The following is a 22,764-nucleotide window of genomic DNA, read 5'->3' as shown; positions in this document are numbered from 1 at the left end:
GTATTCTAGCTCAAACGCCTTATATAGTCTTTTAACTTGCCTTTTTATATTGTCTTTGGAGAGAGAGAGTGAGTGTGTGTGCATGCACATGCTTGGAAATGGTGATGCTATTCTCTTCATTTGATTAATGTTTGCAGTGGGCACTAAGAATTCTTCTCCTTAAAGCAGTGGTTTTCAGCTGGCGACCCACAGCTCACTGGGGAGACTTGAAGAATGTTCAGGGGTGCCACAGCCAACCTTTCTTCCCTCCTCTTCCTCCTTGCCACCGCCATCCCCTTTCCCTTCCTTGTTCCTGCCTACTCTCACCAATCCACACCGCCTTCTCCCAGATATGTCCTAGATTCTTAGTCCTCCCCCCTGTACAATTCTGGTGCGCTATGTAGAAGCTCCTTTCTGTATCATTCCCTCTTCATTTTCCTCCCTGTCTCTCTCTCCATGTGTGTGCACTTACCTCTCACACCCTCTTCTTTAAAAAGCAAACAACCCCTGCCACCCCACATTAAAGATAAAATGTACATGCTTCTGCAGAAACAGTAGCTTCTCTCTCTATTCCCCCTCCTAGCTCTCCTTCTCCACTGCATCAAAGGCAGAGGGGGGTGGGGAGATCCAGACCAAACACAAAAGTGAGGTCAGGCAGGGCACCTTTGCCCCAAAACAAAAATATGCAAAACCACTAAATGGCAAAACAACACAAGTTTTTACCTGGTACAGGGGAATCCTCACTTATGCACAATCAGCATGCACACTCCCACTTACACATTGAAAATGGCACTAGAAAGGGGTGGGGCAGGGACAGAGTAGAGAGGATCCCCACTTACTCTCATCCTGGCGATGTGCACAGCAGTCCAGAATGAAACCCTGCTTGGCAGGGGGTTGGACTCGATGGCCCTTGTGGTCTCTTTCAACTCTGATTCTATGATAAGTGGGGATTCCCAGGGGAGCCACAGAAAGAACGTGGCTGGTCAAGGGAGCCCGGGACTCAAAAAGGTCGAAAACCACTGCCTTGAAGTACCGGATCTCTTGCCAAACCATGAAATCAGCAATTCCATTAATGTCTGTTCAGATAATGGCATGTGAACCAGTAACTGGGTCCCGAAACCTTTGTTTTTATCATCATAGAGATGACAATTACTTTAGCTGGATGATTAACGTTTCATTTTATTATGAAACTATAAATATACAGTATCATGGAGGCTTCCTTACAGAGGTACCATGTTAATGTGACTGCACCCTTAATTCTTCACAGTATCATAAAAATGTGATTATGATAAACTCTTAAGCCCCCTCTAATCCTAATTTCCAAAGATATATTTATTAAATAACAAAATGGTACATGAATGGGACTGCCAAAGGATAAGAGCTCTGTGATGTAACATGGAAATATGCATGTGTGTGCATGTATTTGTGTCCCAGCTTGTAAATATTTCAAATTTACTAATCACTAAATAAATTGCAATCAAAGGTATTAGTCTTCACACAGGGACAGTTAGGAGAAAAGCTTTTTTAAAAAAAGAAAAAAGAAGGATTTTCATGCAAGGTAATATAGCCTGGTTCCACCTCTTGCCTTTTTCAATTTATTTCTTATCTTCATGCCAAAAATCAGGGAAAGCTTTTTAGGCACAAAGCCACCAATAAATTTATGAGAACACACTTGAATCTATATATGATACCATGTAAGCAATTTCTCTTTCAACTATTTTCAGGAGAACTGCAGTTTCAGAATTATGCTATATATCATCATAATATATAGGACTGCACTTAACATTCAGTACTTGCAATATAGTATTGATACAGTGAAAGAAATTACAGAAAAAGAAATATATACCTCACTTTGTTTTGATGCTTTACCCTACAGGGCTGTTGTAAGAATTACAACTTGATAATGTTTGTGAAACACTTTAAAAACCGTGAAAGTGCTATACAGATGTGATATCCCTCTCACACCCACACACCAGAATGAACAAACATGACAACCATATGAGGTTAAAGGGCCATAGCTTTATTAATAACATAGCAAACAACAACTTTGAAGTGCTGGCAGTGCAAATTACACTCAGACTAATTTGGGTAAGGAAAACACAAGAAATTCTTCTAAATATTATATACGACTATAGTGGTGAGCTGACAGTCAGATATCTAAGCTTTGGAAGATGCACAAAATTTATATTGGATTGAGCACTGTGACCTGAATAATACAACTTCCTATACCTATTAGTGACATTTTTGCGTAGTCATCTCATGATTATAAATTATATCATATCAATTAGACCAGTGTTTCCCAAACTTGGGTCTCCAGCTGTTTTTGGACTACAACTTCCATCATTCCTAGCTAGCAAGGCCAGTGGTCAGGAATGATGGGAATTGTAGTCCCATAACAGAGGGCGACTTTAAAAAAAATCCTACTTAGTCTTTGGCTTTAGTTTCTTGGTCAGGTAGCATATTTTTCCTTGTGTTGTGCAGGTTGGCAGTGCAATTCAAGCCAGGTAATATAAATGGATGAGCAGCCAAAAGGGAGCAAATTCAGCTGGCATGGTCCAAGAGTCAGCCATTCTTAGCCTGCTCCCAAAGAGGAGCGAAGTGAGTACACACTCTTCCACCACCACTCATGATTGTGTTTAGGAAGGAGAGACCTTAACCCCACAATCCAGGGTTCAGTCAGACTTTGGCTTAGCTGTTGCAGCATGCTGTCCATGCTAAAAGGACCATGGAGGAGCAAAGTGGGTGCAAGATTCTCTCCAGTAGACAGCATGTTTATGTGGATCTGATAAGCATAGCTAATAGAACTTATAAGTTTATAAGTTTATGAATGCTTTGCATCTTTTCCAAGATGATGCAGGAGTAGAGAAACAGAAAACAATTCTTTCATTGAGCAGATTGGTATCTGAGATTAGTATTAAAAATAAATAATGAATATTATCTTCATTAGCTCTATAAATAACATACAGTACTACTTTTGGGTGCAATTCAACAGTGCCCACCAGTGGAATGGACACAATTGGTGGAATGGATTTCTCATCTTTGGAAGATCTTCCAGGGCAGATTTTGGGGGTACAGTGGGGAAGGAGAGGAAGGTGAAGTCCCACGGCACAGGTAGAGGTCTGCTTACACAACATTCAGTCTTAAACCTGTGAATCTTATACCTTGGGGCTACAATCTAATATACGTAGTAATATTTTTAGAAAGCTAGAGAAACAAGCAACACTTCCATTTCATGCCTGTAGGTTATGTAGCCTTTCATTATTTTAATTATTACTTGAGTTTCACATCTTTCCTAAAACTGGATGCTGTCACTTCTTTTATTTAATATTTGTAGAACTACTGATTTAACAGTCCTCTCATTTATTTAACAGTGCCTCTCATGGATTTATTCAAAAAGTTGAAATCATTTAAAGTCCTTCTAAATACATTCCTCTTGTTTAGAAATTGGGTCATTCTGTACTTTGGGATTAGGATACACTGAGTGCTGTATAGACCTGATTGGCCAGAGAACAATAGATTGATAGAAATGTTCAAATAAAAGTATAAAATGTGTGTGTGAGATAGGAAAGAGTGTATTGCTTTGAGCTTTAGGGGGCATGTTTCTTTAAACCAAAATTGCTTGACATTCTCTGTGGGAGTGCTGTGCCCCAGAAGCCCTGAGTGTTTGAGCTGAAGGAGCAAAGGTCATACTGTTATGTGTAAAGATGAGAAGGTTTTGTGTTCTCCTAAACTGATTATAGTGATAGATACCTATGTATTTTTAAAGTGTCAGAAGTGCATTGTTTTTTACACTATCGCTAGTATGTTCTTTTCTGTTATGCAATTAATTATAAAAAGTAATTAAGTTCTGTGGAAACACAGCTGTTTGTGGCTGCTGTTTACAAGAACATAGGAAAGGGCAACTTTAATGAGTAACTTTGAGTCCAAAAGAGAATAAAATAGTAAGAGACTGTAAAAGATACCTTATACGGTGTTACCTCAGGTTACATACGCTTCAGATTACATACGCTTCAGGTTACAGACTCCGCTAACCCAGAACTAGTGCTTCAGGTTAAGAACTTTGCTTCAGGATGAGAACAGAAATCGTGCTCTGGTGGTGCAGCGGCAGCAGGAGGCCCCATTAGCTAAAGAGGTGCTTCAGGTTAAGTACAGTTTCAGGTTAAGAACGGACCTCAGGAACGAATTAAGTACTTAACCCGAGGTACCACTGTATCAAGTATAAGCTGACCCGAATATAAGCTAAGGCACCTAATTTTAGCAGAAAAAACTGGGAAAACTTACTGACTCAAGTATATGCCGGTTCACCACACCACAAACCTGGTGGTGGCAGCAAAGGCGGTGGAGGAGGAAGGAGCAATCCAAAAGGGCTCCTTTTGGGCTGCTCATCCCTCCGCTGCTGCCTCTGCTGCTCGCAAGAGCAGGCATAGGAGCCGCGGTTGGGAGAGGCACAGTGCAGCGCAGCACCTCTCCCAACCATGGCTCCTGTGCCTGCTCTTGCGAGAGGCGGGCGGCGGTGGCGGGACCAGCGGTGAGAAAGGGCTCCTTTCGGGCTGCTCGTCCCTCCGCCACCGCTGCCACCGGCCTCACTTGAGTATAAGCCATGGGGGGGGGGGGCTTTTTCAGCATTAAAAATGTGCTGAAAAAGTCGGCTTATACTCGAGTATATACAGTAAATGAATAAGGGAAGGAATAAATGTTTTTAAAAACCTAGGAAAAAATAGCCACTTATTAGAGGACCACCATTTTTGGTCTAATGCTGTAACACTTCATGGCCTGTCCATAAGGGATCCAGTATACAACCCTTTGTGTATACTGTGTACACAGTGTCAAATGCCTGTGTGGAACTATAGTTTTTTATTCTGAAATGAGAATTCACAGTTCTGGTTTGGAGTGCTAGTATCCATATTGGAGATATATGCTTATTTCATTTATGATTCTCTTCACACGAGGCATCCCAAAGCGAATTACAATATAATGAAAACATATAAACAGTTACAATATTTCCATAAATACTTTTTTTAAAAGTATACAGAGAGAGAGAGCAAAACAACAAGAACACATGCATCAAATCAATTTATATGCATATGGTGGCTGGTGGACCCTGGAATTAGAATGGTAACTAAAAAGTCATATATGTGGGACCAGTTCTTTTTTCTGGCGGTATGTGCTGGTACACAGTACTGGCACCTTTTTTTCTAGAAAAAAGCACAGGTAGATTAATAAATATAATTATGAATGGATATGTTTACCAGATATCTGGAGAGGAGGAACTGATCTTAAGTGGCAAGGGCAGAGAGGGAAAGCCGAGCACATCATGGGGCGAGGTTAGGAAATGACTGCACATTCTCCCTTCCCTTCCTGTTTCTTGTGGGGCTACACATTTCGCTGCTGGGTCCCTCCACTGGGACGTGGTTGGAGCTGGAGCCCGGCTGCAAGGGAGGGAGAGGCAGAGGGAGCTGCTCTGGTGAGATGGGTTCTGAGGGGATTTGCTGGGCCCAGCTCACAGAGGGGCGGGATATTCAGCAACTAAACTGTAAAGTGCATTAGGTCCACTGTGCACTAACAACTCTCAGCTCCACTAACAGATTGAATATTTATGGTCCAACAATGACAGCAGGACAGCTGACACAGCTGGGTGGCCGTAACACAGGTTGTAGGACTTCCAGAAAACTAGAATATGTAAAAAAAATTTATAAAAAAAACAACTAGAATATAGAGACGATGAAATAGCAAAATAAGCTTTAGCTTGTGGATATCAGCTATGTCCTTCAGTTTCAGTCCTATTTCAGCATACAGCCTACTATCTTGGTCCTTCTCACGAACAGCATGAAGCAAAACAACAATTGCTATGTAGATGAATGAGAATATTTTGGAGTTGTGAGAGGGCCAACAGGGTGAATGTGAATGTGCGTTATTCAGCTTCTATCCATTTCCACATTCTGGTAATGTCTGGAATCTACATCACAATAAAAAGCAGTAAATGGAAGGAAATGGCTGGTGGAAAACTAGAAAGAGTTATCCTTTACAATACAAAATATTATTAAACTGCATATTTTTTCCCCTGCCACTGAACTTGAAAATATTCATTAGCTTCTGCATTAAACCTTTCCCCCTCTTACTTAATTTAGATTTACATTTTTGAAAATAACATCTACTACCAGCCTGATGTAAAGAGTAGCTCATTGCGACTAACATCGTCTGGAAAAGAAGGAATTGTATTTAACGGAATTGCAGACTGGTTATATGAAGGTAAATTGCACAGATGCAACTTTATTAGAAATGCAGAGGACATACATGCATTCAATTTTTCTGAGAACAATCTGTTCATTATAGGACAATGCTGTTGATTTTTCTTTTTAATGTTTTCTTGCAAAATTGTCTGCATTATAACAAAGGGATGCCTATATATAAGCTTTTGTTTGTGATCATTTAAATTGTCAAAATCCTTCTTATTTTCTTGTTTCAAGAAGAAAACTATTGTATGGGGAAGGGAACAGAACAAGAAAATACATTATTTTGCATAACAGCCCTGAAAATTACTCCACCTATTTTTCATTGGCATATTTGCAGGAATTGTATATGATTATGCTCAACTTATAAATATGACTATTAGTTTTGCATTGCATCACAAATATTATACTTTGGTTGCATATAACTATTCTGATGCAAATAAATATAGGGATGCAGAATAATAAGGGACCCAACAGTGCCCTGGAAGTAATCCGTGGTTATAAAGACAAGCATTAAAAATTGTGGTTCATGCAAGGCAGCTAAAAAGCTGTTGGCATTTTACATTTCTTCCTGCAGCATCTCAGTTTATATTTTTCACAAGACTATGGAAGGAGATACAGCCACTTCTATATATATATATATATAGAGAGAGAGAGAGTGTGTCAATGAAATTCTCAGGTGTCTGTTTCTTTCATTCATTAAATCATCCCACCAGTGGTCTTCACTCTGCAGCCTCTCCAGCTTTCCACAGATGAAGACTAGGTAAAGATATCATGAGGTTACTCCTCCAATTGAGTGTTTTCAGATCAGGAAGTGTGAGCAGCTAAGGAGACTGCAGAAAGGTTTACTGGAGAGGAAACAGACACACCACCTTGGGTCAGCTCGAAAGAATAAAGTAAGCTGAAACCCCACAATCACAGAAATTCTAAGTATTCTGAGAATGAGATCTACAAAAAAGGAAAAGAAAAGCCTTTTTGCAGTAAAAAAAAAAATTTTTTTGAGATATTGAAGAACAGATTTCAAAACAGTACTAATCTAGTTGAATATACAAAATCACAGCCTCCTGGCTGTGCTATGGCCTAACTGGTACAAAATTGTCTGTTTGCTCTGTTTGATTTATTTTTAACAGTAGGAAGTTTGCCAACAGCAGCAAAATGTGTATATAAAGCAATCTTCAGTCAGACTTTAGACGACAGTGGAGAAAGTGGTGAAGCTGTTGTGGGCAGCCAGTGGATTGGGATTCTTCCCTCAGATTGGGATCTGAATTATATATGGAAATTGTTAATTTCATGGGTTTTAAGAACATTTTCCCTCCCCTCCCCCAGAGGAGCTCCTTCATTCTCACATAACTCACTGGTGGTCACCTGATGGAGAGAGGCTGGCATTTCTTATGATAAACGACTCATTGGTACCAAACATGGTTATTCCCCGGTTTACTGGATTCCTGTATCCCAGAGGAAAACAGTACCCTTATCCAAAGGTAAGGAAACTTTACATACAATCTTCATTACTTGCATAAGGTACAGTGGTGCCTCGCAAGACGAAAAGAATCCGTTCTGTGATTCTCTTCGTCTAGCGGTTTTTTCGTCTTGTGAAGCAAGCCCATTGACGGATTAGCGGATTAGCGCTATTAGCGGCTTTTAGCGGCTTATCTGCTGATCGGATCAGCTGATAAGCAGCTTAGCAGCTTAGAAAAGGGGGGGGAAGGAAAAAAAACCAGTAGGAACTCGCAAGACATTGTCGTCTTGCGAAGCAAGCCCATAGGAAATTCATTTTGCGAAGCACCTCCAAAACGGAAAACTCTTTCGTCTAGCGAGTTTTCTGTATTGCAAGGCATTCGTCTTGCGGGGCACCACTGTATAGTGTTCAGTGTTACCAAAACAGTTATTTCAAAAAGGAAAGGAAGCCATTTTTTGTTGTCATGGTTTTTACAGAAATTACTGTACACACTGTTTTCTCAAAAAGCTACAAAAGCTTTGTTCTTTTCTGGATTAAAGAACAAAGCAAAAGCTCTTTTGTTTAGTATAGGACAACATAATATATTAATATAACTACATATGATGCACATCAGGAGGGTTTGGGTATTTTTTACAAGCATTTGGATCAGCAAGATTTCAAGGATTTTTTTTTGCTGTGAATATTTGAATTCACCTATCAATATTAGCTAATCATAAATAAAAACTAATATAAACATAACAAGTTAATAATATTATCGTGTAATAGGATCTGTTTGACAGTTACAATTATTCCATTTAACCAAATTAAATTGTTAAATGATATGACAGTGCCTACAACTGAATGGCAACACTATTTTTACTTAATAAATCAGTTGATATCCTGTTTCTTTTCAGTAGCAGGAAAATTAATCTCTAGAATCGCTTTGTTAGTTTTCTTTAGCAATGTCTTATTCTATAGTGCCAAAAGGAAAACAAAATTAAAGACAAGCTGTACAATAAAATTAAGCTTTGGGAAGAGGAAATGAAAGTCTAGTTCCATTTATCACAGGCAATGCAGAATTATGGTAATAAAACCTTTACCTTTATTTAATACTTCTGTTAGCTTTCAATTCACCATAATTAATTATGAAGCTAGTGATCTGGTAATATTGACAAAGGACTTTGTTATTGCAGTACAGTATTCCACTTCATTACTACGGGAATATTTATGACTGCTGCTGAGCCAAAATAGGGTTTCCATGGCACTTTTTACAAATGCTTTCATCCCATACAAAAAGCACCAGTCCTTTTCAGCAACTTTGACATCCCCTTGTGAAAAGTGTTTACAAGGTGATGGGTGTCAGGGAAGACAGAACACATCCCTCTTGTTTAGGCAACATTCCCTCATCCTAATCTCATAATATATGTAGTTGATTCAGTGCAACATTATTGGGATGGCATTACACATTCAAATGGGCATTTCAGTGAAAGGAATGAAATGCATTTGGATGACATCCACATTCAGGTTCTGCCCAAATACTGCCATGCAGCTGGCCATCTATGACTTGAATTATTTCAGTGAAAACACATATGCAATGAGAAAAGAATGCCAGACTGCTTGCTTTCTGCAGCAGTGATGACACATCCATCGCCCATCAGAATAAGGACAATCTGAGAGATTCATTTGCCCTCAGTGGTGTCGTGAAGTGGTCCTGATTGGCTCTCTGATGCCTTGATAATGTAGTCACTATATAATTCCTGATTAGCTAGAATCAGTCAGCGACGAAGAAGATTTAAAAACACACACCAAAGTAACACCATGGCAGCAGGATATTGGGGCTGCAAGCAAGTGATAACTAAGGTTAGGTGTTTTTCTTTCTTTTTACACAGCTTAACTTGATAGCCTGATCTCCACTTTTACAATGTTTTGTGTATGCAGTACACATCTTCCCCAAACTACAAAGACAGGAGTCAGAATAGTCCATCCAGAAAGTAAATGTTTTCAATAATAGTTGTTCTTTCCCCCCCATTTTAGATTAAAATCCATGTTTTTAAATCATTTTATTCTGGATATGTAATACATTCCACCAGGCCTACAGGAATATATTTTTTCTTGTATGCAGTCATTCATGGCCTCATAGCTGGGAGCATAGGGTTGTGCATTCTCAACAATTGGTTAAGACACATGAATTCAACTAATGTATGTATTCGATGACAATTGGTTAGCTATGCTATCCATCTTTTAACATTTTCACATAGAGCTGTGGTTCTTCTCTGTGTCTTTGCAAATACATATCACACTTATTCATCCATTCTTTTCAAAGGCAGGAGAAATGAATCCAACAGTCAAGTTATACGTAGTCAATCTGTATGGACCAACACATACATTGGAACTCATGCCACCAGATGGCTTTATATCAAGGTAAGCAGTATGTCATCTGAAAATTAACTATCTGTGACTCTCTACATGCACAAATAAATTGAAGTTAATCTCGGTTTAAGTTAACAGTCCTGAAACAGTTTTCTGGAAGTAACATGTAGCTGAAAAAAACAGCAGGACTATCAGCTTGGGTTTAAATAGACTGTATCTTTATTATAAGGCTTGTAATGGCCAATGCATTACAATGCAATGGAACTGAAGTACAATCCTTTCTGCATAATAACTTGGTCCAGATTTAGTGGTTGTCATAAACAGCATACTGGGTGTGAGATGCATGGGGCCCATAGGATCTAAGGCAGCTCACAAATACCCTTAAATTTCGAACTGAACGAATTTAAAGTTACTGGTGTTAATTAGATTATTATTCTAATATAGCTTTGTCATGTTAATATTAAATATAAATATGGATCTATGATTTCTACATAGTACATAGTGAAGACACAGACATCATATTTAATTAAACGTCTTCTCTTCATAATCATATTTCACCTCCGATCAGAAGGTATGTAGTTGGATACAGGTATATCATCAAACTCAATTTGGAGCCTCCCCTACAAAAGGAAGAGGATTTTGCACAAGGGACCATTAGAGAGTATGGCCACCTCTGCTCAGGTTCTCTTGACATCATAGCCAACCAGTATCAGGAGACTATAGCCACTAAGTTACAGCTTGCCAGTTTCTGTTCCATCTCTTTTCTTACTTGGAAACACAGATAATTCTTTGCATATTTAATGCCCAAAATTGACACTCTCTTTAAACTGGTAATCCCACTCATAGGCTTGTATTCCAATAAAGTTTTTATAGAATTCCTAGAATATTGATGCTTCCCTTCTCTTTTAAGCACAAAGTTCTTTATAGAAACTGACCAATCCCAGAACTAGAATCTGTAGCCATTACTTTAGTAAAGCCCATCCAGGATTCTTTGAGGGAAGCCAAGCCTGTGAAAGTGGTAGAAATGTGCACATATAGTGTAGATGTGACCTGATTGTACCATACCCAAGACTCAGTCATACCTGGAAATGCTTCTAACTCATCCTTCTGGCTCTGACTATCAAACATGGCTTTCTCTAATCATTTCAACCAAGTGTAGGCACATAAGTAATATCCCACCAGCTGGAAGATTGCAAGAATGCTGCAGATCAAAGTGACAACAGTCTTGTTTTTAAAACTGTGGTTCATACATTCTTACTAAAAGCTCCATGCATTTGATAAATTCTTTTTGAGTTGGAGCTCGTTTAAAAATCCATTCTGCTGTTACTTTACAGAAGCCTTGAGGACCATGTACATTTCTAGGAAAATCCATTTTATCTATGAAATCATGCTCTGGTTACTGAATATTGCTGCTCTAAAGCAGTATAAACCATTCATATATATGGTGTGTGTGTGTGTGTGTGTGTGTGTGTGTGTGTGAGAGAGAGAGAGAGAGAGAGAGAGAGAGATTGTCCAATTTCTATCCTTTCTTCCCCCACTCCACAGAAATTGTGTGTTACTGTATATACATTGAAAACAGTCCTTACTCTAATGACTGTGTATGTTAAGATTTCTTTCTTGGTCTTGCTCTGTGCTGCTGGGGTTTGGATGACCCAGGTTGGATTCTGACAGTTTTTTATTCTAATAAATGTATTAGAATGCATTTTAATACAAACAATTTGAATCATCAAATTAAAAGGGGAAAAGCACCAAAACATACTTTCCCAAAGAGATGGTATGTGATGCATAGAAAGATGACTTGTTAAAGTTCATTGCTAATCAAATAGGAGCTAAACATCAGGTAGAATGGGTAGTAAAACATTCCTAAATGCCACAGATGTCAGGGCATATTCAACTATGAATTCATTCATTCATTCAGCTATGCTGTTCTGAACTGTATCTCTCAGTCTTCAGTCTTTGCATGCACATCTGTAGAAATACGTGTGTGTGTGTGTGTGTGTGTGTGTGTGTGTTTATACCTATATCTATACATAGTGTGATTCATCATTCCTACAGTTTGGAAATATACATATATATATTTCAGTAAAAACAATAATGAATATTTAATCAAAACTACATTAATGTCATGTTATCCATATGCTATGATCTAAAATGTGCTTAGAGTTGCATTCTTGAAGCCACTGTCTTTTGTGTAGCATTGTATAAGATAATAGAGTTTTGCTTCATTCAGTACAGTACTTGAAAATTGCATCCCAGGTTCCTAGAGTAGCTTAAATTAGGGGTGTGATGTTTCTGAGGCTTTTGTGTGGAAGAGAAAGGTGAAAAGTCAACACCCCTGAACATACGGAATTCCCTGTAAAAATGAGAGAAAATGTGAAGATATTCCCTGAAATTTTGGGGTGTGTGGATTGGGAGTGATACTTACCTTAATGTGGTTACAATGATGCATATCCTTCATTTACCTTAACCCCGCCCCCAGTACTAGCACTGAGTGTCGCAGCCTCCTCAACAGCCCACATTTCCCATAGAAGGTCTGGTGGGTAAGGAGTCTGCTCGTAGAGTATGATAGGTGATAGCTGTTTGTCAGTAGCCACAAATAATATACTGAACTGCCTAGACATGACAGATTGTACTAGGTGGTCTTGGTAACAGTTTCATCATGGCAATCTAACAAGGATTTAGAAGGAGAGAGCATTTTTCTGGAGCACTGATAAAACCGATTTAGCTACAAATGTTTGCAGGCAGGCAATCTATTTGGCAATACAGTGCTGGGGATTATTATTATTCTTTTCTTTTTTTCCATGGACGCAAGTATCTGTGCTGCTTTGTCGGCTACCCTTTTTGCACAGAGTGTTTGCAGAATGTCCTTGGCATTTTACATTATTTCTGACTACTTCATATCACTAAAAACACTACTGTTTGTTACAAAACCTAAAGCAAAACTGTAAAACATAAGGCAACTTAAGTTGTTAAGAGCAACATGACAGCCAGTAACCAGTAAACCAATTGTTATGTCAGTTTTGTAAAATACAGTACAGTGTTACCTCAGGTTACATACGCTTCAGGTTACAGACTCTGCTAACCCAGAAATAGTGCCTCTGGTTAAGAACTTTGCTTCAGGATGAGAACAGCGCAGCAGCAGTTGGAGGCCCCATTAGCTAAAGTGGTGCTTCAGGTTAAGAACAGTTTCAGGTTAAAAACGGACCTCCGGAACGAATTAAGTACGTAACCAGAGGTACCACTGTACAGTCACTGTACAATAATTTCACTATGTATGTTTTGCATGTTGAATCTGAATGCGGTCTTGGAATGTGGTTTGTTACCAGTATAATGCTGAGTGGAATAATGAATCAGTGTCCTTTATCGCAGTGCGCAGGATGTAATTTCACAGCTTATGTGGGAACAATATAACCACTGTATTTTTAAATGTGTATCTGCCATAGAGAATATTACATAATGATGGTGAAGTGGGTCAGCAATACTAAAACTGTCGTGCGGTGGTTAAACAGACCTCAGAACCTGTCCATCCTTACAGTGTGCGAGACGACAACTGGTGCTTGTAGCATGGTATGCAATTTATTTTTGTTATCGTTTTCATAGGATAGATTTACAGTTATTGTCCCTGTATGCAGAGCACATGCTTTTGGTCCTTATTTTTAATTTGTTTGCTTGTTTTCCTGCCAGTGCCAGAGGCCAATTTATTTCCATGAGTTAGAATTCACCTTGGGGTTGAAATAATGTGGAACACATTGTTCTGAATGGAAAAACACACAAACACCTGCTCCGCTGCCATGCTTTTACTTCCTCTCAAAAGTTGGGCATGATAATCTAGTAGGGAGGGCTGCTGGGTGTGTGGAGAGGAAGCATGAGTTCCACACAGATTTCTACCTGCCAAAACTCAATACACCGAGGAAACATTTGGATTCTCAGTAGGGTCTTTGGAAGCACTTATCAAACAGCAGCAGCAATAATTGGCCCTTTAGCCAAAGATAAATCTGTGTTCCAGCAGTGTTAGTAACCACAAGAGTACTCTTCATTATCAGAGTTATTGACATAAGTGTGATTTATGTCTAAGCAAAACATTTGAGTTCAACTCTCAGAGTAAGGCTGAGAATCATAAAAAATAGCAGGAGATTTAGAACTTCAGCCTTACTACTGTTTACATGCACTTTAGAAATGTTTCCTAATAACACACTTTTTGTAAATATTATTCAAGCACACATTTGCTCACTTTTTTCACTGAACAGTTAGCTAATCTAAATATTTCCTTTTGATGTATAATTGTTAAGCAAAAGAACCATAAAATAAATATTCAGTCATGATGGGCTGAAATAATTAATAAAATCAAACATTATTTGATATTGTGTGACAGAGCTATGTTAAAAGACACTGTATATAGGTGTATTGTTCATTGTTTGTATGCTTCCGATATACTAACATTGAAATGCTAGCTATCAAAATAACACATTCACTCCCAAACAAATGACATATGTTTTTAAAAGCCTTCCTACTCAAATTAGTGGTGACCAATCCAAAACTTTCCAGGAGTTAAATCAGAGCTGAGTACAGAGTACATGCTATTTAATTTACCTATTCAGTTGTTTATAAGGTATAACAGGCAATTAGAGGAACAGATAAAACAGTTACGGTTATAAAAGCAAGTAAAACCATTATTGCCAGAACAGTACAAAATTAGCAAAAGAAGGTCCCATAAATCAAAACCCCTTAACTGTCAAAAGCCAGGAAAAAGTGATGTTTCTTCATCATACAGCAAAATCTATACAAAGAAGATGCTAGATGCAACTCTATGAAAAGGGAGTTCTGCAATTTAGGGGTTCCACAGTGAAAGCCCTCTTCCAGGCCACTATTCCCTGCGCACAGGGGTAGGAGTGTGTGTGTGTGGGGGGGGAGAGAGAGAGAGAGAGAGAGACAACAAAGAAAGCCCTCCTGCCAGTCTTAGCACCTGAGAGGGTCAGTAGCTAATTTAATCTTCTTTAGGATACCACTTCATTTATTTATTTTAAAATATTTGTATCCTGTCTTTTTTCCGAAGAGCTCAAAGCACCTTCCAAAAGAAAATAAAAACATAAATTATCCAGAAACATGTAAAATTCTTAATTATACTTTACAACCTAACATTGAAACAGCAGCAGGATATAATAACACAATGCATCAATTTTAAAAAATTCAAATATTTACAGTTAATACCAATTCCAGCAGTTTACAGCCATACCCCTTCTAAAAAGGGGATGTTTTTGAAAGGTCACTGCTGAGGAGACAACATGGGTTTCCCTTGGAATCTGGTTTGAAAGCCTAGGTGCAGCTACCAAAAAAAGAGTCCTCCCTCAGTCTCAAATAAGCATATTTCTGGGGATGTTGAGACACACAGGAGAGCTTCCAAAGATTAGCCCAATTGGCTAGCAGACTCCAGCAGGGAAAAGTGGTTCTTCAGCATCCTAAACAAAGGTCAGCAGCAGCACTTTGATGCCTGGAAATAAATCAAAAGGCAGTGTTTCAACAAAGAAATTGCATGCGTGCTCTCTCTAAAAAAGGCCATCTTAATTGCCTGTGTTATAGGAACTATGTGGTTCAAAGTGCAACCTGCTGCTATTCCTGTTTGTGTGGCATTTTAACTAGGTAACAGAGGAAAATGCAAAATGCAATGATTTTCAATTAGCAAGATTTTGTATATGTATTTTATAACTTTATATATATTTCTTTTTAGAAATATGAGTTTACATCTGAAGTGTGGCTTTCTAAACAGGTACTTACATTATTAATTGCTTTGAATGGAAAATGTGTATCATTAATACGTTAGCTGTTAATAAAATGTTGGTAAATGTCCGCATTTTAAACTAGACTATGTCGATCCATTAATCTGAAAAAGAATTAAAGATTAATTTAAGAGAAGCAAACAAAATGGTTTTTAAGCATTGGAGTAACTGCAGAAGTATTACCAATTCTGGAAGTACACTGAACTCGCAAGGGTATTGGGATGGCATTTCAAGCAGATATTCTGGAACAGGTGCATAGGAGCAGTGTCAGGTGTATACAGCTGTCAGATCTTAATTAATAACATTTAATGTACCAGGCAAGGATCACAAGGCTTTTCACATGTATAGTGATGTGATTCCACCTTAGGAGTATTCCTCCCTATTTCTCATCTTAGGGAGTTAGCAAGATGAATGGTAGGTGGGGGCCCATAAGTTATCTTGGACTTAAACCACTTAGGACTTTAAAGGGAGCCACCAATACTATCAATTGTGCCTGGAGGTAAATTGGTAACCTGTGCAGCTACTACAGGATTGGTGTAATATGATCCCTCGGGCAAGCATAGTGCTTAACAGAAAATTACAGAATTCTGATTCTATTTCATTTTTATAGAATGAGGAGCCAGTTTTTTCTAAAGATGGCAATAAATTCTTTATGACAGTTCCTGTTAAGCAAGGTGGTCGTGGTGAATTCCATCATATTGCCATGTTTAATGTTCAGGTAGGTTTATTTCACAATTTCAAGCTCATAATTGCACAAGTCTGTAATTAATTATACCATTGCTTAAATGTCTTATGAAGCGACGTACGATGCCTTGAGTTGCACGCTACTCCGAATATATTCAGATTTTAGTCACTGATTTGTAGGTATTAACAAAAATCGTAATCACAGAACACTTCAAATGATGCATAGTTCTGTCCTCTGAAATGATGAAAAGCATCCTCCCAGCAGGTTGATGTGGTGATTTGATTTGGCAAGAAAGCTGGTGAATGACTAAAGATCCCTTTGCTGTTTCATGAAAGAGCACTTGCAAAGAAGCCAGTGAATGAAGCATTTGGAACCATTTTCAGTATCTCAGGGCATTGTACTCAGTGCTTTTTTTGTTTGTTTGTTTTGTTTGAAAAAAGATGCCAGTACTTTCCATGAAGTTGCTACAGTAAGTGCCACACTTTTAACATGGGGGGGGGGAGGTGGCAGTAGTAGGGTGCAGAAAAAAACACTGGTTGTACTTACTTGGAAGAAACAGAGACCTGGTCTACACATTCAGCAGAATGAGACGGTAGGGTGCAGTGTGTGGTAGTATGGTGAAATGATATATTACTAGTTGGAGATCACATTTTTTATTGCTTCCTTACATTAAAAATGTAGCACAAATAGGAAAACCAGCAAAAAAAAAGGCAGAGAGCTGAGCTATAAGCGTTGTGAGGCATTCACCCTAACATTAAGAAGAATGTTTGATCAGTGCAAGCATTTCTGTTTGCTTGCCAAAATAATCTCCCCTGTCCTCCCCACATGCACTGTTCTGGGAGTCCACCCTCCCCTCCAGAGCAGACTTGGAGAGGGGAGGCCATGGGGCCATATGTGGAGGGTTGTTTTGTTTTGTTTTTGCTTTGTACGAGGTCACTATCAAAAGTGCTATTGGCCACCAGTAGTTTAAAGAACCACCTTCATTCTGCTGCAAGTCTAGACTCAGCCAAAGTCTGTTGGGGAATGTGTCGACTTGACTTTGAAGTGTATGTGCTGGATTTGTATTTTCAGTGTGTTTCCCCACTGCCTGATATGTTGCTCCTATATACCATGCTATTGATCTTGAGATTGTAGATTTTAAAGTGCACATTTATTGTACTTTATACATTTGTACTGACAGAAATATATGACAACTGTCTGTGGCATTTCATTTAATGTTTCTGTAGTAATTAGAGGAACATTCTGTGAAATGTCATGGGATTTAAAAAGCCATGGGAAGCCACAGCGGCTGTACTGAAGCTTTGCGTGATTATTGTGATCTGTCAGTGAATGCTTCTAATGCTTTCCCCTGTGTGTTATACTTTGGATAATGCTGGAACACCTTATTTTCTTTTTATTAAGTTGATTACATTTTTAATAGTAATTAAGAGATATTCTAGCATTCTTTCCATAGGTAGGGTGAATCTCAGTTGTTCAGATCCTATTAACATTTACTGAAATGTTAGTCCTTCTGAATGGAATCTCATAAAAATGTGTATGTATAATGCTTGGAACCAGAGATGTCTTTATAACACAGAGTTGGTCGACCAGCAGGCCTGGTGCCTGAAGCCAGCTACCCATAGAACACCTCACTGGGGATCCTGCCATCTTCCATTCTGTGGACGTGACCAAGCCAGCATAGATGTTGCTGAAGCAAGAGTGTGAACATGCTAGGAATGTGGTCTTGGGAGCATACATCTTTGTTTTAGACTCTGTTCTGCCACAATCCACCTGATAGCTCATTTGGTAGAGCATGGGAATAAGAATAAGCTGCCCATCTGTTTGAGTTGCCCCAGCCACTCTGGGTGGCTCTCAACAAAATATTAAGAACATCAAAAACTTCCCTATACAGGGATGCCTTCAGTTGGCTTCTAAAAGACAAATGGTTGTTTATTCCTTGACATCTGATGAGAGGGTGTTCCACAGGGTGGGTGCCACTACCAGTAAGACCTTCTGCCTGGTTCCCTGTAATTTCACTTCTCACAGTAAGGGAACTACCAGAAGGCCCTTGGAGCTGGATCTCAGTGTCCAGGCTGAACAATGCAGGTGGAGATGCTGAGGCCATTTAGAGCTTTAAAGCAGCAACACTTTGAACTGTGCTCAGGAACATACTGGGAGCAAACGAAGATCCTTTAGGCCCGATGTTATATAGTCCTGGTGGCCATTTCGAGTCACTAGTCTAGCTGCCACATTCTGGATCCAAGTCTCCTTCTTAGCCTCAGGGTCATGGGTTGGAGCCCCACATTAGGCAAAAGATTCCTACATTGCAGGGGATTGGACTAGATGACTTTTGCGGCCCCTTCCAACTCTCCCATTCCATGATTCTGTGGCAGCCCCACCAAATTCTCACAGTTTCTCCATTCCATGTGAGCCTCTCATGGCCCTATCACTTGACATTCCAGGGAGATCTTCAAGAGGAGCAACAGTTTTGAGGGATGCTGGGGGTTGTAGTGATGGAAAACCTCTTTGCATTGCACGACTCATCTATGTCTGGGACTGAGAGAGAGAGGTGGGGTCAAATTGCTATCATAGTTAGACCACTGTTTACCTTTGCTGCACTAAACACTAAGGAAGAAGTAAGAAAACTTTTTTTTCCTGGGTTGATATTACATGATCCTTTTCAAAAGCCACTGACAAAGGAGGTAATTATAATTCCCTTTCAGTAACTACAACACTTTCAAATGGTTTCCCGCCCTAACTAATTCACTGTTGCTGCAATAAGAAATAAGGCTGCTTTAAATAGGACGAGGAACAGTGTTAGTTCGTGCCTTCCACGTGGGGCTTGTATGATAGAATTCCATGCACATAGGTGCCTTATATCTTGGATAGGAAGAGACCAGTAAAGTTTTGGCCCAGGCCTCAGAGAAGCTTTGTGTAGTCCTGATAAAAATTAGCATCATATATTGATTTTATTTGAGATGCATAGGAATTAAAATGTATATGGAATGTATGTATACAGATATTTTAAAAATGTATATGGAATTTAAAATATCTGTATACAATAGAATTCTATTTTCATTAGACTTTTATCACATAGAACTAGGTACAAAAAGAAACATATTCCCAAACCACAAAGTGAGTAGACTTACTTAAGGTTAATTTACAGACCACATTTTCTCTGCTATTTCTTCACTGCTGTCCTCTCACGTTTGCAGTAGTCTCACATGAGTAATGTGAACACCCTGCTGTGTGAACAAGTAGCTCACATGGTGCGGCTGCCTAATTTTCATGATCAGGATAGCACTACAGTATACTTCTCTGGTGCTGGAAATTGCTCTAGTTCCTCTGCATAGGTAGATCACTTTCATGAAGAATAAAAAGAAATGACTGACAAAGTGTAACATTGGTTCAACTGAATCCCACAGGAATAAGCTATTTTAAGGGCACATAGCATTGTGGCTTGTAGCCAGAGTGTCACTGAGGATTGAAGGAAATTAATAGCGAGTCATTTCAGAAAGACACAAGGCTTGAGCATATGTGTCAGTTCTGCAGTTTCCAGTAAATGCATGGTTGTGCATAAAAATAAGTTGCTATTATATCAACACAAGATTATGCCCTTGAATTTTTTCATAAAACATTTTTTTTGCAGCTTGGGTTTTCTGACCATGGTTGGCTTAAGTGTCCTTTTATCCTTTAAGTGACACATTTGGCCCACTTCTCAAACGTGACCAAATGGAATGCATTCTTTCCCAAATCTCTTCAAGAGTCAAGAGGGACAAACCCAAAGATATTACCAGCTCTAAGTCCACTTTCTTCCACAGTTAGTTTGAAGGGAGGAAGGGAAGGACAGGACAGATTTTGAAGCCAATTAATATTCTCCATAGTTGCTTTGGCAGAGAAGGCTTTCCTTCACACCCAGGAGAACATGGGAGACAGGGATTTCCCACTCCTTGTGTACATCAATTGTCAATGAGTGCCATTTCAATTCACTATTTATTTCTTTTGTCTCTCTGTGTACATCTGCTTGTCTTCAAGATACCACAAGCATTTCTCTTCTTTTTACTTTTCTATAAGAACATAGGAAATGTCTTGCTGCATTAGAATAAGACCTGCAAGTTTAGCATTCTTTGAAAGAATGTCAGCTACTGGCAGATCATAGGTAGCCCCCCATAAATTGGTCAGTTCTTTTCTTGCCATTTACCATATCCAGACTTTTATAGATTAAAACCTTGACGAAATGAATTAGCACACCACATGTACACACACACACACTTGAACTTCATATTAGCAGCCTTCAAAAATGCAGCCTGGCTTGTATCCAGGGATGTTTTTCAGGAGCAGATAGAGAACTTGCTCACAGTAGCCCCTCCCCCCATTCCCCTCCCCCAATTTCCACATCTTGCAGCAGTTCCACAATACCCCATGAAATGCTGTTCCCAAAGGTCCTGCCAGAGTAGCATTTTTGCATGCAAGCCAAGAAAGCCCTCATTGCACAAACTGACTTTTGATCATCTATCTCTGGCTCAAGCTAGATATTTATGCTTGGAATGCAGTGCCTTTCATGCACAGGATCATGATCACCGTCTTCCTTATGTGCATTTTGTGTACATTAAACTTGTACATTTGAAAATGCCATTATAATCATATTTACAGGTAATTCAGGAGGCAACAGAAAATCATTTGGGGGGGGAGAGAGGAGTGGGGACATTGACATTGACATACCTATTATTATTTTTGTTTATTTTCTTGCAGACCAAGAGTGAACAATTTAGTATAAGACATCTGACATCAGGAAACTGGGAAGTTATCAAAATCTTGGCATATGACGAATATACGCAAAAGATGTGAGCATTATTTTTCTTTGTCTGTTCAGGTAAAATATATGTGTTATCAAGCTAAAAAACTGTTTTATTGGAAACCACATTAACTATTTCTTTAATTTTCAAGCACTACCATAAGATTTAGCCCTAAATATAAATGGAAACTTAAATTGCAATCCACCCTGCTTTACACTAGGCTGGTGGGGGTGGGGGGGAGATATTGGATTGGGCAAAGGACCCCTCTTTCCAGCCCTGTCAGCCTCCATTAAGCCATGCCAATCCCCAGACAGGGATTGCAGTGCTAATTCATTTCATCTGTCAATGTAGTGAAGAATCTTTCTCAGATAAAGAGCAGAGATAGACTGTGACATCTTCTGGCTGACTACATTGACAGAAATAACAGAAATTAAAATAAAAAATGGGTTTTTCTAGGCTCTAATAAATAAGGAGCATAACTTGAATACAACTTGTAAAGCTAATATATTGGATTACATTCTCAAATCTCCTACAGATTAATTGTGTTCCTTAGAATACTTAGGGATAAATGTCAGATATCGTCAGTAAGGATGAATGTGCTGGGGGTGTTTTGCTTATAAAAGGACTTGTCTGCCACCCTCGCAGTATTATCAAGGGAAAGAAGCATTTTCGAAGGTTGAGTAAGAAATGTTTCTATGATTGTAATTCTTCTATACGGTAGGCAGAGCAATCCAAACTGTAGGAAGCCAGCATAATTTACATGCCTATTTCAAACTCTGTTCAGGGGCAGGGCTGCTGCCAGCTGAGCCTGCCCAAGCCTGGCTGAAGGAAAACAACCCTTTAAAGTGGAGTTTGAATTATACCACCCTTTTTTGCTAGTGTAGCTTCCACCAGGTGGGTAGGTCAAATGAGTCCGAAATAGAGGTGGCCCTGTTTTGCCACCACTATGCTACTAGAGCACCCTTTCTTCAGCAGAGCCGGGATCTAGCTCTTACAAAGGCATATATTATTTGGCTGAGCTGGGATGAGGCACTTTAGCCAGCATATCCCTGGCTGAGCTCAGGCATCCTATCCCTGTTCTACTCTTCCTGGTGGATCTTTGGTTTGGACTGCTCCCTAGGTTTGTGAGATTCCCCCAGGTAATTTTCGAAGAATTTTTATTATGCTGAGGTTTCCACATCATAATATGGCCCTTTATCTGTACCTGATGTGAGAATGAATTAATCTGCCCGGTTAAGAGAACACATTATTTATACATTATACTATACACAGAGAGAGACAGACAATTTTAAGCTAGGTCACATTCTATTCAAAGCAGTTCAGTGCTATTGGCAATAATGTTGCAATCTATCCCTTAATTGTACCAATAGATTTTGAGATAGTTTGTCAAAATAGGAAAATAGGGAAAAAATGCATTTACAAAATATCCTCTACTGCATATATCTGCATATATCTGCAGCTGCAGTTATGATACTCATTTTGTTTATCTTTACAACAAATTACTATTATCTCA

General features: G+C 39.0%; 1 protein-coding gene across 3 annotated transcripts in view; it reads left to right on the top strand.

Moving 5' to 3' along the window:
* DPP10 (dipeptidyl peptidase like 10) overlaps nt 1-22,764 on the top strand; it is a 589,554-nt gene that overhangs the window by 532,336 nt on the left and 34,454 nt on the right. For all 3 annotated transcript variants that reach the window (XM_082198124.1, XM_082198123.1, XM_082198125.1), the window contains 7 exons: nt 6,108-6,228; nt 7,536-7,690; nt 9,971-10,068; nt 13,461-13,584; nt 15,743-15,781; nt 16,402-16,509; nt 21,208-21,299. In XM_082198124.1, coding sequence (XP_082054250.1) covers nt 6,108-6,228; nt 7,536-7,690; nt 9,971-10,068; nt 13,461-13,584; nt 15,743-15,781; nt 16,402-16,509; nt 21,208-21,299 — 737 coding nt within the window. The remainder of the gene's footprint in view (nt 1-6,107; nt 6,229-7,535; nt 7,691-9,970; nt 10,069-13,460; nt 13,585-15,742; nt 15,782-16,401; nt 16,510-21,207; nt 21,300-22,764) is intronic.

Source organism: Podarcis vaucheri, assembly GCF_965113315.1.
Source record: "Podarcis vaucheri genome assembly, chromosome: 1".
In the NCBI taxonomy this organism is placed as follows: Eukaryota; Metazoa; Chordata; class Lepidosauria; order Squamata; family Lacertidae; genus Podarcis; species Podarcis vaucheri.
Note: the sequence above shows the minus strand (reverse complement) of the source record. Positions and strands in the feature narration are given on the sequence as shown.